Genomic DNA, 14842 nt, shown 5'->3' on the forward strand with positions numbered 1-14842 from the left:
TTTTATTTCCAATTTCCAAAAATCAAAGTCACCAAAACTAGCAAGCTAACATTGGTGATGTTCTTCATTCTAAAGCTGTTACAGCAAAGATCACTGAAACTGTTGAAGCGAGATCCAGTCTGTATTTTAGGACATCTACTCTGACAGCAGTGGCTTCACATGTTATTGGCAGCTTAATTGTTGTCACAAAGTGGTACTGGTAAAAGCTGGCAGTAAAGGACTTGAGAGGTGAGGCTCGTTAAAAAACCAAGCACCAGCAAACTTCACACTTTACCATGATGTTACTTCAGATCAGTCAAGTTTCAGCGCATCATTTAGATCCATCAGCCTCCACACACAATCCAATCAGCAGACAGCTGCTGGATAATTGAAAAGGAAACAATGGCCCGAGTCTCCCTGACATCCTCAAATTGGCTAATTTGCACTATTACATTTCTAATGGACTAATGACTAATTCATTCATAGAAAAAAAAATAAGGGCACATTTTACAGACTCTATCTGTGTAACAAATGACACACAAGCAGGAAGTGTGTTCGATTCTACAGCAGGACTGCATGAAAAACAGCTTTACTCATCATCAGTGACCTGGACCTCTGTAATCTATTCTTTTGGGCGGAAAATTCATTCATGATATAAAGAGGTTCTCAGAAAAAAAAATTTAACGAATAAGAAGAAGGACGTAAGAACACCTGATAAATGGACTAATCCTGCTGATTTAGCTTGTCAGAAATTCTATTATCATGCTGATAACACTGAAAAGAACAATTTTCCACCAAGCTACAGACACGTAGTCCACCACGTCAAACCCTGTACAGGCATAATCTCAAGTACTCTTAACTCATGACATTTGTCATTCAGTATTTTCTTTATATATCCTCAGACCTTATCTAACTCTATTACCTATATTTACTTTTTTTATACAACAAGATGCTGCAGCTTCTCTAACGTGCGTAGGTTCTGTCTCCTGTTAGTAGCAGTAGCTTCTATAAGCAGATATTTTTGCACCAGTCAGCTGACACAGGTCATTGTCACAAATCAATATGACAAGTCAAAAAGGAACATTGTCAATAGATGATTCATAACAAATGAACTAATGTACGGAGCAAGCATAATGTCTTGGTCTACAATGTACTATCACATTAAGGACAATGTGGTGCTGTTTACTGACGTCAAACAGGACCAGATGTTTCATCTGATTGCACAGACTTGGCTCTGAAATAAGGATGACTGTATTCCTCCGGATATGACACCCAGCCGATGACCACAACCTGCTGGGGTCGAAGCAGGCCGCTGTGTTTGATCGTTTCTGATCATCAGCACCTGTAACACCATTCACTAACTGAGCCTTTCATATTTGTTTCTTAATTTTTCTCCTATCTTCTGGTCCCAGAGAGTTAAGACTAGTTTCGGTCTCTCAATAAAAAGTTGATTTGAATGTATTGCCTTGCCACTGTAGGTGATAGATGAGCCTTTTATGTTAGCTACCATGCCATGCTCTACAGCAGGTTTCATCCAGTTTGTTTCTTAATACTCTTGAGATTATTGTTTACTACTGAGTTTGATCAATTTATTATGTGCCGTCATCAATTCTCTTTACAAAAACAGTTTGTGTCACGGCTCAGTGAGTGCCCTAACTTCTTTAAGAGAGTGTAGGAGAGCTGAAAATGGAGAACAAAAGGTCAAGAAGAGTACAAGTCTCTATAGACCCCGCTGAGAAAGTCAAGCAGTGCTTATAAAGATGCCAGACTGGTTTTCACTCACACTCAGTCGGACAAAAGTTCCAAGAAGCGTTGCAATCCAAGAATTATGTTTCCAGATAACAGACTCAGTCCATTTGCACTGCTGCCACAAACCCTTACACCAGACGTCACACCGAAACCTGCACGGACACTGAAACCCGTCACTCTGCCCGAGCTCCGCTGTTAATAGTAGAATTTCTGTTGGTGTCATGCCAACAGTAAGTGTATTGTTCTTTAAACTAGTGTCTCTTAGTTTACCTCTGCTTGTTAAAGCAACAGCGAACCACCTAACAGAGGAGCCAAACTCAACAATGTATTTAACAAAACAAACACAAGTCCTGAATACCAACTCTGCAGGTGGGAGCAGGAAGACATACAATGTTTCTCTTTACTTTGTGCATGCTGGCTCACTGCATCATCACAGATAGGTGAAATACTAGTACTAATACATGTATTCTTTAAGCTCAGATGTGTGATTACTAGATAAGAGCAGGGGTCTCAAACTAATAGACAATTAGGCCCCCCACCCTCTAGAATGTATTGTTACATCCGACTCACAAATACATTATAGATTTTTCCCCAGTCTGTTATTTTAGACTAATCATTTCATTTTCCAGCATGATTGCAGCAACTGAGCATAAAATGATTCTTTAATTCGCATTTAAAGGAAAATGTGAGTATTTTTCAACCTGGTCTCATAATTGTGGCTGCTCTATGGGTCATTATCACTTTGCACCTCGGTTGATGAGATGCGAGAGAAACCTATCCTCGCTTCACTCTGCAGTTTGCCAAAATGGCTAATCAACGGGGCTTATTTCTGTGAACTCAGGAGAGAAGTGTTGTAAGTGATTTTTGCAAAAATCATGTTTGTGGAAATGTAGGAGGGCTTTGGCCTGACATATGATGTTTTGCCAAAGTTTCTTTTTCCTGAATCTCTAAAGTGGAGATAGTGAGTACATAGTTACTGTGACTCATTGCCTAAATGGCTACAATTATGAGAATACAACTGTGTGAAAAATACCAGGATTTTCCTTTGCAAGCTGCACCAAACTGTGCAACATAAAATAGCTAAGCTAAGACTAACAGCACTCTGATTTAGTGCAGCGCGCCTGACACCAAAATGCCTCCCTAACCTAAAATAAATGCTGACCTGGTGGACGACGATTACATTTTTACTCTCTTTTATGCGACAGTCGACAGAGTAGAGAGACAGGAAACATGTGGAGAGAGAGGGACATGAACAAAGGGAACAAAGGCTGTGATGGAACCAAGGACATTTCCATTTATGTGATATGTGCTTTAACCATCAGGCTGCTGGGGGGCACTGAAAGGGAACTCCACCAATTGTACTCATATAAGTGTGTTAACATGTCTTGAGGAGTACAACTGCATGTGAATAAAGTAGTCTAAAGCTTTTTGTGGCTCCAGAGCATGTAATGTAATGTAATCAGATAAATTGCTTCCAGTGATGTCACTCAGTGGCTGAGTTGCATTGTGGGTCATGTAGGCATCAGATTTTGAAAAGTAGTCTACAAATCTATTTTGGACAGTTTGAAAACAAATTATGAAAATCAGAGCAGAGCCAGTGATTAGGCCTTTTTTACTCTACACATTCTTCTTCCTACATTACCCACAATGCAACTTAGCCACAGAGTGACATCACTGGAAACAATTTATCTGATTACATTCAGCTTCCTCTGGAGCCACAAAACACTTTACACCGCTGTGCCAAACAGATTAAGCCTCAAGCCACATTACTCTGCTAAACAGTCGGCAGTACACTGGAGGATGGATGGAGGAGAGGAGAGGGGAAGACGGAACACTGGAGTTCATTTTTCTCACAGTAGGATAGAACAACCTGGTCAGTGACCTCCTGGTAGTTTGAGGTGAAGACTCCTGGATTAGAGGCTGCCGGCATCTTAACACAAGACAGAGTTCCAATTTTAGTGATTCTGTTAATAATTAATATGATAATAATAATTTCAAGTCAATATTCTTTGTCAAATCATTACAGTCCACGTTGGTACAGTAGTGGTGTAATAAGCAGGATTTTGTACAGTGAGCTGGTCATTATTAGACATAAGCCGTGACAGGGTGAATGGGGACCCCAGCAGGATTATCCCTGTATTGTAAACATGTCTAAATGTAGAAGGCTTGTGCAGCTGCCAGCACATATTTGCTGGCGATAGCAAACTGTATTCCTTGGGTGCCAGCTGTGCCAGCGTTGCTCTCCATCATGTTAAAAAGCAGACTGGAGTCTGACTTCATAGACTCACAGAGATCATTCGTCTCCCATCAGGGATCAGCTCCAAAGTGCTGATGCTGCAACTAAGCACTTACCACACTGTGATACAGTATGTCTGAGCTGTGTTTCAGGTGTAGCCTTTATCTTACTTTGTACTACTGATAAAAAATCAATTTAAATACAGGGTACTGAGGTTTAGGAGTCAAACAGCAGAATGGTGTCACAGTGAGGTTGATTAATTATTTCAAAAGCTATTTCATGTTGAAGAGATCATAGCATTTGTCCTGCTATGATTTTCAAAAACAACGGCATTGCCATGCAGAGTGTCTGGGTTCAGGAGCATCACTGTGTTCCACCAGAGCCTCTGCTAGCTGCTCTCACTGTCTCCATTTGCATGTACAAGTCATTTACAGTAGCGCTCACACTATATACAGTATATATACAACATTTTTATTTCAGAACTGCTTTTGGAATCAAAAACAAGGATCCACAATGTAAAGGGTCACTATCATAACCAATAAAATAGCATTACGTGTACCCTTTGTGTCATGTATTCAGTGGCCACTTCATTAGGTACACATGTACAGTCCAATGCAATCCAATACAACTGTTCTGTTCTGGTCTACATTAATGATGCCTGTAATGTTTGAGACTGTTACAGAGACATTCATTGATTTATATGTTTCAGCACTGAGGTCATAGTTAGTGATGGTGCTGAACTGGACTGCATTATATTCGAAGGCGTTTCTATTACAACCCTCAAGTATGTAAACAAGGTCAAAACTTAGAGACGCCTCTCATCTTAACGTAGAACAGTACAACAGCAGCTTTAAAAGGTCCTATTTGTAAGCAAAGTTTATTTTTGAGTCTAATTCCCAACTCCTCAAGTACTGACACTTTGGGGATTGCAGGTCATGTTGGCCGCCTCCCAAAGCGTAGAGTTGGGAATGCGATCAAAAAACAACTTTTCTTAAAAATGGGACCTTTACTATAACCTCAATGATGAACATATCTGAATATAACCACACAAAGAACATAATTGGACAGACAGATGATTTATAATCCACCTGCCTACCTGGACTTGAGTAGGTTCACTGAGGACTTTGACTCAGTCATGACCACAGGGATTCGGACTATCATTGGCAGCTAGATGTGCACACGTACAAGAACCTTGCTGTTGGTCTGTTGGTCTCTCTGTGTTGGGACTTTTCACATTTTCCTATTAAAAGAAGCAGTTAGAATGTTCCTGTTTATCATAGGTCTTTTATGCCACAGAGTTAAAAATGTCTGGCTGTCTTCAGCTACCATCTGTCACTGCAACATGCTACCTAAACTGCAAGAGAGAACCGATGAAACCAAAACTCAACTCAAAAATATGTCTTATAACTCATGAGCATGAGCCAGAGATAAAACTGTTTCTCTTTTAGCAACAAATGGCTCCCTGCATGGGGCAATCCATCACTTTCTCTGGACTACGTGGCCTCAGACTTTAAATTGAGGGTCAGCACCTCAAACACTTAACACTAAGATGTGCACAGTGGATTGCAGAAAAAACACATAGGGACCCTCTCTACTCCTGAGCTGCAGGTTGAGATCCTGTCCGTGACAATGACAGAATCAGTGATAACACACCTTGAAGCTGTCTCCAACTCCAATACTGTAACATTGTAAGCTGCATTTGCGAGCAACCCCTGACCCTCAGCATCCCTGCAAGTGTTGGCCCACTGTTCCACAAGCATGATGAGACCTGCACTGGTCGTCCTGAATGTGGACTTTGATAACTGACTGAAGCCTCCTTTCAAGCACCCCGGAGGCCACCCTTCAGTCCACTGTTGCTGATCTAAACACACCACTGAAAAGGCTGCAGCACCCAAAGGCATCAGAGGTCTTCAGCATCTCATCGAACACCCAGCCTCATCACTGCAGTCTGTTTAGACTACCTCTGCCAGAGAAGCCTTCTCCTGAGTCCTTAGGCCTGTCTCTTCAACGGGAGGCATGTTGGTTGGGTTCAGTAGTGAGAGGTCAGCAGTTTACGTTCTCCGTAGCAATCAAACTGGGAATCAGCCACGTTCAAGTCATATAGACTGGATGGTACTCGGTAATCATACATGGAGATATAAGAAATGAAATACTCTACATCAATGACATTAAACTATATCCAATAAATTTGGGTTTTATTACAATGGTTGATGGCTGATGAGGCATCCATATTTGTTTGGTTTTCAGGCTCGTATTGCTCGTATGTTCGCATTATTTTGTGCCAAGTTGGATATATTGAAGCTTTCAGAAACACTACTTAAAAGTAGGAACTCCCAATAACAACAACTCTGACATGACATGAAGATGGCAAATGCCCGCCTGTCATTTATAGTTAGTCTCTTTATTCTCCAGTTTAACAATCCAAAGTTGGACAAATTGGAGACACAGTGCAGGCAAACATCGCTGAATTTTAGAGGAAGCTCTACAATAGACCTCGCTCTGTCCACCCTGTCCATCAGCAATTTTATGTGATGTAAATTGAAAGCTCAGCTTCACTATCTGCATCAAATCAGAGAGGACAGTTACATTCAAGTTAGAAAACAGTAGAAGTGAAATATAAGAATCAGGGGTGAGTTTAGGTAAAAACTTTAATCATCTGGCTCATGAGTTGTTTTTAATGACAGGGTGTGCTACGCAAAACGTTCCCATGCATCAATCACAGATGATTTCTGTTTCGATGCTATTCTGTTTTCATAAATGAGGCTTGTGGTGCTCAGTTTATAATTCTTGTAATAATAATGTTTTTCAGGTTAGTGATGGTATGATGATCAGCATTATGAATGGTCTGGTGCTGCTCCAACAGCTCTTTTGTTATAATGTCTGATATTCTCGCTCAAACTTTCTAAAATATTTTTTTTATTTTAAAGACAGCAGTTCAGGCCATGCTCACCTCTGAATCAATGTCTCAGTCAGTAGTGTGGACAGGCAAACACTGCTGTCCTGGATCCTTTCCCTTGGTTTTGTTTCTCCTGTCCGTACTACAAAAATAAGTAAGAATAAGCTTTAAAAAAGAATTTAAAGCAACCAGTCAAACATCTATTTATTCTAAAATCATGGCACAACAGAGTATGTCAGCCACACTCAATTTTGATTTTGTGTGCCCAGCCTGGCAGTGAGCAAACAATGCCACTTCAGCAGCAGGCCTTTTCAGCTTTGGCTGAGATGAGCCCCAGTGGAATCAGATGGTAAGTGAACAGACGTGTAACCATTTCAAAGTGCTTGTGCGATTTCATTTTCAGTCCCCAAAGACAACTCTCTTCTGCACTTTGTGAACAGTCCAAGAAAGTCAAGTAAACCTCTTTTTCAGTCATGTAACCACACTTGATAAAAGGTACACAGCCAAAGAAAAAACACAAAGGAGACATCAAATTAGAATAGAATACTTTATTTTTTTTTTTTACAAATGCCGTTATTTTTTGCACAACATGTAAATGCATCGGACCAAATCCTTCTCTCACACACATACACTTCAAATATTCAATCTCGGGAACACCATGAAAAAAACGACCATTTATTTCCCACAAGAACACGCGCCATAAGACTTTCATATCGACCAGTGGAATTCCAAACCATTCCTGCTGTAATACAACTGGGACTGCAGATACACCAAAATATAGGAGTTTATCTAAAGAGAAGACTTGAAATGTGGAACACTTACAAATGCCACAGAAATGATCATAGAGATGGCCTTAAAGCAAATGAGAAGCTATTTTTAAGGAAGAAAGTGTTGATTCAAAGGTTAATAAGAATGTGCAAAGCCTTTAAAAACCCTCCCTCGTTTAATCTGTTAGCTGGGTGGATATTTTGGACAACCTTGGGCTCTGACCACCACTGCTTTTCAATCACAGGGGGCCTGACCAGACAGATCAATGAGAGAAGGCCATTCGAGATTCTACGGCTACTGTTGTGGCCTACATGCCCTAATTGGTTGGTACATGAGTGTTTTACTGAATAGCGGGCCTGTTTTCGGCATGCACAATCGATGGCTTGTTCTCTGCTGAGTTGGCCAGACGACTTTAATCAAATAGCAAACTATCTTTGAAACTTCTGGTAGATTGCATATTTCCTGTGTCAAGCTGCTTTAATTAAGAGTCAAGCCACGTCCAATGCTCTGAAATGTGGTCTTCAATATCCATGTAATGATAACATACAGTAATGAAAAGCTGTCAGGTCTGATACTACAGTTGCCATTTCAAACTACAGGATTGAATTCAGATTTTTTCAAAATCAGGTTGTAAAAATTGAAAATGTCAAATTATAGAGACCGCTCTGATCAGAATCCTCGAACCCGACCCGGTCATCTTAACTTCATAGATTTAACCTGCCATGTGTTATTTCATAGACTGTGAACTTAGTACAAGCATACTGCTGCTAACCATGACAGCGTTTAGGTAGGATTTCTACTGCATAAAATAAACATTATTAACCATGTAGGTTTAATACAAAGTATGTGGCAGACACTGATGTGGGTCAGAAGAAACAACCTCTGTTGATGCCGTTGTATTCTGATGGAGGTTGATACAGATCTACGCTCGATTAAATGCTTTTTCATTCACATTGATTCATAAAGTTTTGACTCAACTTCCATCAATTGTCTGTAAGCCCTGTGATGACCCTGGAAGAATCAATCGATCAATCTCTCTTATTTCAAAGTGCTCTTAATTAATACACACATGCACACGTGCATAGAATCACAAACACATGCACACTTTTGGTTGGAGAGTCGGCTACATTACTTTCTAAATTATCTGATAAAAATCTATTTGACTTGATCAAAATTAGCCTCGGGTATAGAAATTTACATGTGTGCACATCCATACCCTCCAGTTTATCTTGTCTCATCTATCATACTGTTTGTCAGTGCAATCAGATTAAAAGTAGTGCAGTGTTTTATGTCCTTTTAAGACTTTTCCCCCTTGAAGACAATTTCTGAAAGAACTTAAAGTTACTTCCATAAAGTGCTTTCTTTGCCTCCTACATTTTTCCAAAAACTAAATCTAGTATTTTAAATCCGAATGATTAATAAATGGTTTTATTAGGGTATCTCACCCCAGAGCACAAGGGACCAGCTACATGAATGAGGAAATAATATGCAATGCAAAAAAGAACAAGAAGTTTAAACTCAAAACTTTTGCTTTGAATAAATCACAACCAAATAAAAACATCTCCCCGCTCTGGATCCCACAGTTCTCAGCTGTTTTCATTCACCAGGCGAGAACCGTTGATGCCACGGTAGGTGACACGGCTGGGACGGACCAGCACGCCATGGCCGGGTCGACAGGTGAAGTAACGGCGGCCGCCCACCGAGCCGTCATTCTTGCCCTTGGGGCTTCGGAGCTCCAGACCCAGCCAAAGGCCTGGGGCAAAGTCTGCTGTGCCCAGGTAACGGATGAACGCCATCTCGTTGGCACTGCTGAGCAGAACCTGCATGCCAACGTGGAGGCAGACCTGTCCGTCAGAGCTGGGCAAGGGGCCGGACCCTGCTGTGCTCCCTGGGGCACCGATACCACCGCTGAGGGTGCTCCAGCGCCGACGGTGAGGGTTGGAACGACTTCTGTTTTTTTCCAATGTATTGTGGGAGCAGAGGGAAAATGCAGCAAAGAAATATTTATGAGAAAAGGTATGCAGTGTGAGAGAATATCTCAAATCTAAGTGGGAGATTTATGGCAGCTTGGTGTTTGAGGGATTGATCTTCAATTCCTTGTTCTCTCTCATTATAACCACAATCATGCAATGGCCATTTAAAAAAAGGAACCTTTGCTGACTAATACCTCTGCTTCTTATTAGTATTGATTCTGCCACGGCTATGGGGGATTCGGATGAAGCTGAAAAGCTTGGGGAGGGTGAAATGTGAGAGCTGTGTGGAAAAGAGAGGCCCACCTGGTAACAGGACTTCTTCTGCTCGTCTCTTTCGGGGTGGCGATGGACGACGTTGTGCTGAAACTTCGACGGATAGTCCCTGAACGGCAATAACAAGAGTCAAGTAATCCCACACAGATTCTTGCATAATAATGAATTCAAAGCACTCACAGCATAATAAATGCAAAGACACATTTCAAATAAATCTCAGTCAAAGGTTGCAATCAAGGCAGAAATCTCACCATTCAAAGGATGACTGAGGCGAGAGGAAGACAGCTCTGAAAGGCAATCGACAGACCCATGGATCCTGTGAGGAAAGAAGAAAGAGACATCTCAGTGACATCACAGAGCTTTATGAACACCCGGTATCCTCAGCTCTGACCCAGTGTTTATATGAACCATACTTCAGCTCATACCATCCACAGAGAATTATATATGTGAATGTCCATTTAAATATTCATTAAAATACCAGCACATGTCTGTAACATTTTCAAAGAGACTTGGCCCCCTCTGACAAGTCAAAAAGAGCATGTCTTTTTTCTGTCCTGCTCCTTATGCGACTATAATAACGTTAGAGCTCTGAAAGCCATTAGTGAGTGAGTCTGCCAAATGTCGAGAAATAAGTAAAAGACGAAAAAGGTGATACCTCGTCTTCTAAGGGCTGAGTGGAGGGGTAGAGAAACAAAAATGAAGGTGGGGAATTAGAAAAGCCGTTTGTTTTCCTCCATTAGAGGGAAACAAACCATGTGCTTGCTTGAGCACACTATGTGCCCCAGGGTTAATTAGGAAAAAACAGAAGAGAGGCAAAGGACGTGAATAGGGGATAGCAAGAAAACACGGATTTTCCAAAAAGCAGCTTTTATCGAATGGAAGACATAAACAGTGGGTTAAAAAAAGTGAAGCAATGGTAAGAGAAGAGGAAAAGTCTCCCTGGCAGGTGGATCTGCATAGAGATGACGCACAAGCAGCAGAGGAAGGTGAGGAAACTAATTATACCTCGGTAGAAAGTTGAGATGTGTTAATTTGACCAGCAATCCCTCAAACCTGGAGAGACTCCCTCTACTTAAAAATAAAGACATTGACTACTTTAGATGTCAACTGCTTTTTGAACTTTAATGGATTTCACTCAGTTATGACACACATCATACACCTGAGGCGTTGATGTGCCATCCAATAGAAAAGGTCAATAGTTTTTATCCACTTGCAGGGAATGTGAGGGAAAACGAAACAATGCCTGGCAGTGAATTACTCAGTGGCTTGTGAATATGTATGTCAGACAACAGTTTCCATATCCCCAGGATTAAATTATCTCAATAAAAAGCCACCTTGGCACTTGATCCATCTGTTGAGTCAACTCTTTTTTGTGTGTGCAAGCCAAATCTGATGTGCAGAAATAATAAGGCCTCCAGCAGAATTTCCCTTTCTTCATGTACCTTTTAAACAGGTCAACATGGGTGCCATACGGGAGTGGTTGCTCAGCACATCAGTGAGAGCAGAGCAAATAGTTTAAAAACAGAAATACGAAATGAAAAAGAGGCTCAGCTGTGTACTTCATCCAAAGGCCACCAGTGAGGCCATCCACACTTGAAAATATGTAAAGTACATCATTTTGGGATGTTGAATTACAGATACAATGTATATTTGGCACCAAAGAAGCAATTAAAACTTAACATGCAATGCTAAAACATGGCCACGTTAATTCAGCTATCCACATGGATAAGACACTTAGAGGCACTCTATGAAATTTCATTTGTTATTTTGTCCTGTACACCGCCTCTTCACAGTAGACATTAAAGTGCATCTTGAACGTTGCACACTCTCGAGTTGATCTTTCTTCTGAAAGATCTGGAGACATGTACAGACAGGGACCAAATCAAATAATGTGAATCACTGTGTCTTTCACAGTCACCACATCTCAACCCAGATCAACACTGATGGAGATTTTGGAGGATTGATTACCAAGCATTCTGCACCAACACCATCACAACATCAAATTTGTTTATCACTTTAATAGAGTTCTAGAGACGTGGAGAATGTATACCGAGGTGTGCAGAAGCTGATCTGGATGTGTTTCCCTTACCAAACTGGCTCTACCCTCAGTGTGCAACCCATCTGTATTTCAGTCACAAACAGTCCAGCTGAAGACAGCTAATGGTGTGTAAAATCTCTGCAACAGTATGATTAATAGGAAAGGAAAGCAGGCAAAGTGCCAACTGTAGATTTATTTAATTGACATTTACATTTCTAAAATAGGTTTCCAATATTGCCCGCTGCGGCATTGTTCTTTTTTATGAACGGACAGCACAATATACACAAACACTGAAGCAAGAATTGATTCACAAACACAAAATAATGATAGGTTTGTGAATATAGATACACCTACAGTTCTGCCACTTCTACTGTTAGTAAGCCAAGTAAATCTCCAACAGTTTCAAAGGGACATTGTTTCAACAGTGAATACAGGAAATGTCTTCACAAATCCATAAACATTTTGAGCTCACGCTGAACTAACACACTTTTTTAAATTCAAATCATGGCTGACACAGATTATAATTTGCTGGCAACATTAGTATTACAGGCACCACAGCTGAATTCTAAAACACATCCATATGAAATGTGTCATTGTCATCATTTAAATTGTTCTGCTTTTTGGTTCTGCGTGCCGATTGGTTTACTGTAATTATATGTCTAGTTAGGAAATGAATAGGTGAAGTGCAGGACCGGACCAGACTGCACACATCAGAGTCTTACAACTACTATTGCAGCATCTAGTACAACATCTTACAAGTGAGGCTTCACATCTACAGTTGACTGAAACAAGGCTTGACAAGCCTTCAACAGGAATATCAACAACTGTCATACCTTGTTCACCACTGTTGTGAAGCTAACTGATACCCCAACATGTCAAATCCCTGATATCCTGTCTCTCAAAAACAGTAATGAGTTTGCATCTATTTGTGAAACAAATTTGAATATAGAGTGGCCAAAATATTCCTCCATGTCAAACAATGTAACCAGACGACTGCTGCATCGTCACACAAGTAATTTGGTCAGACTGAAAGCTTTAATGCTATAGAAATAAAACTATTAAAAACATTATAAAACTCTTGAGGATATAGTGAGGCTTTGTAATTAGCCCACCTGCTGTTTTGAAACCCTTCAACCATGTTTTTTCAAGAATGTTTTTAGTTGCATACAAATGGATGTGCTGAAAACTGTCAATGGCTCACTTGAATAAGGCATTTTTCCAAAAATCACTGAAAACAGCAGTTGTTAAGCCAAACTAAAGAGAGGCAACCTGGATCCTCCAATGTGGAATAATTACAAACTGGTCTCCTATCTTAAAAATGCTGATGCTTTTTAGCTTTTTAAACTTTTTAAATGTAAATGAGCTCAAGGACAGATTTCAATCCGGTTTCAATCTTCAGACAACATCAAGTACTGAGACCACATTGATAAATGGCATTCCTCTGAATACAAATTCAGGTAAAAGTTATTAAAACTGCTCCGAAAACCATGGATAGTTAGTGTTAGGAATGTTTACATTAAGAAACATAGGAATTTGCATTGAGGAGACTCTTCTTAAGTATTCATTCCAAGTATACAACTAGGCCTGTTACGATAACACATTTTGCTGGACAATAAATTGTCCTAGAAATTATTGCGATAAACGATAATATTGTCTCTTTGAGACCATTTTTCAACTAATATAATGATAATGGCATAATAATGCAAGTACACCCTTTCAAAGATCAATAAACCTTAATTTCTAAAGAATATTTAACATTGGAATGTGAAGAAGACATTTTAATGACCAAAATAAATAATAATAATAAAGATTGAGGTTGTGGCCAAAGCAATTGAGCCATGGCCAGTCAAGATTCCTTATTGAAGCAACAATGTTAGCACTATTGTCTGTAGTGATGCGGAGGCCTGACGACACGTGACGATGATGACGTGTGTGGTTTTTTTCAAGGTGTTTCCCCGGTGTCCTCCTTTCAATCTAAACATGTACCAGCTGTCTGTTTATAATCTTATGATGCTGTTATAATGTGTTGTGATTGAGATCCTGACCCACCATGCATCCTGGAAAGTGACAAAGTTACATTCTTTTCTAATTTACATAGGCAAATTACATAATCGCCATCAGTCAACAGGACGCTGTCTGACTATTTCACTCGTGGGGTTCACGAAGTTCACGGAGTCTCGGTTGGGAGGGCTGACTTCAAACACTTGGTGATTTAAAGTTTTTGCCGGGGACAGACGCTGTGTTTTGGGCAGAAATGTGACGAAGAGTTGGTCGGACTGAAAGGCTGACAGACACTTCTCCACGAATAACTGCTGTATTTTTCTCCTCATATAAGTTGCCAAAGACATGACGTTACTGTTGTTTGGTCCTGTAAAGCTGCTTTGTGGGACATTTCTCTTTATTTGTTGAGTGAAGGATCTGTACAGTTATCAGACATCACCACCATCAGATCGACACACCCTCGCTCCGCGCCACTGACTTGGTTCACAAATAATGCGCCTCTGATACCTCCAGAGGCGAAATTTCACCCCTAGCTGCATCTGAAACTTTCAGACAGAGGCAGATGCGGAGAATGGGCGCAGGATCACCACATGCAAACGGCAGTGTGAATGGGGCTAGTGACTGACAAGAGGGATCTAGTGAGAGACGAGGAAAACAAACAAGCATGCAAATGGAAATTATCGAGGCCGGCAAAATTATCAAGCTCATTTTAATTTATCGTACGATTAGTTGATTTACTGACTATCGTGACAGGCCTATATACAACATCAATTTTTCATATTGTCTCATATTTTAAAACCAACACTTCAGTGATGCATGAACAAACCACTCCAAAACCTATAAAACTATTAAGATAAAACAAACTGTCACAAAGCCAGAGGCTTCAAGTGAAAATAAAATACAAACTGCTGAACTACGCCATATTACTT

The 14842-nt window shown here is 40.4% G+C and overlaps 1 protein-coding gene across 3 annotated transcripts in view; it reads right to left on the reverse strand.

Annotated features, from left to right (window-relative positions):
• Window positions 1–7393: 7393 nt before the first annotated feature.
• The window catches only part of LOC311274013 (CAP-Gly domain-containing linker protein 4), a 42577-nt gene continuing 35128 nt past the window's right edge, over window positions 7394–14842 (reverse strand). For all 3 annotated transcript variants that reach the window (XM_084381406.1, XM_084381405.1, XM_084381407.1), the window contains 3 exons: window positions 10126–10190; window positions 9905–9983; window positions 7394–9578 (listed from right to left, as the gene is read on the reverse strand). In XM_084381406.1, the coding sequence (XP_084237532.1) occupies window positions 9215–9578; window positions 9905–9983; window positions 10126–10190 (508 nt within the window). In that variant the 3' untranslated portion in view covers window positions 7394–9214. The remainder of the gene's footprint in view (window positions 9579–9904; window positions 9984–10125; window positions 10191–14842) is intronic.

The sequence above is a fragment of the Pagrus pagrus genome, assembly GCF_965226575.1.
Source record: "Pagrus pagrus genome assembly, chromosome: 18".
In the NCBI taxonomy this organism is placed as follows: Eukaryota; Metazoa; Chordata; class Actinopteri; order Spariformes; family Sparidae; genus Pagrus; species Pagrus pagrus.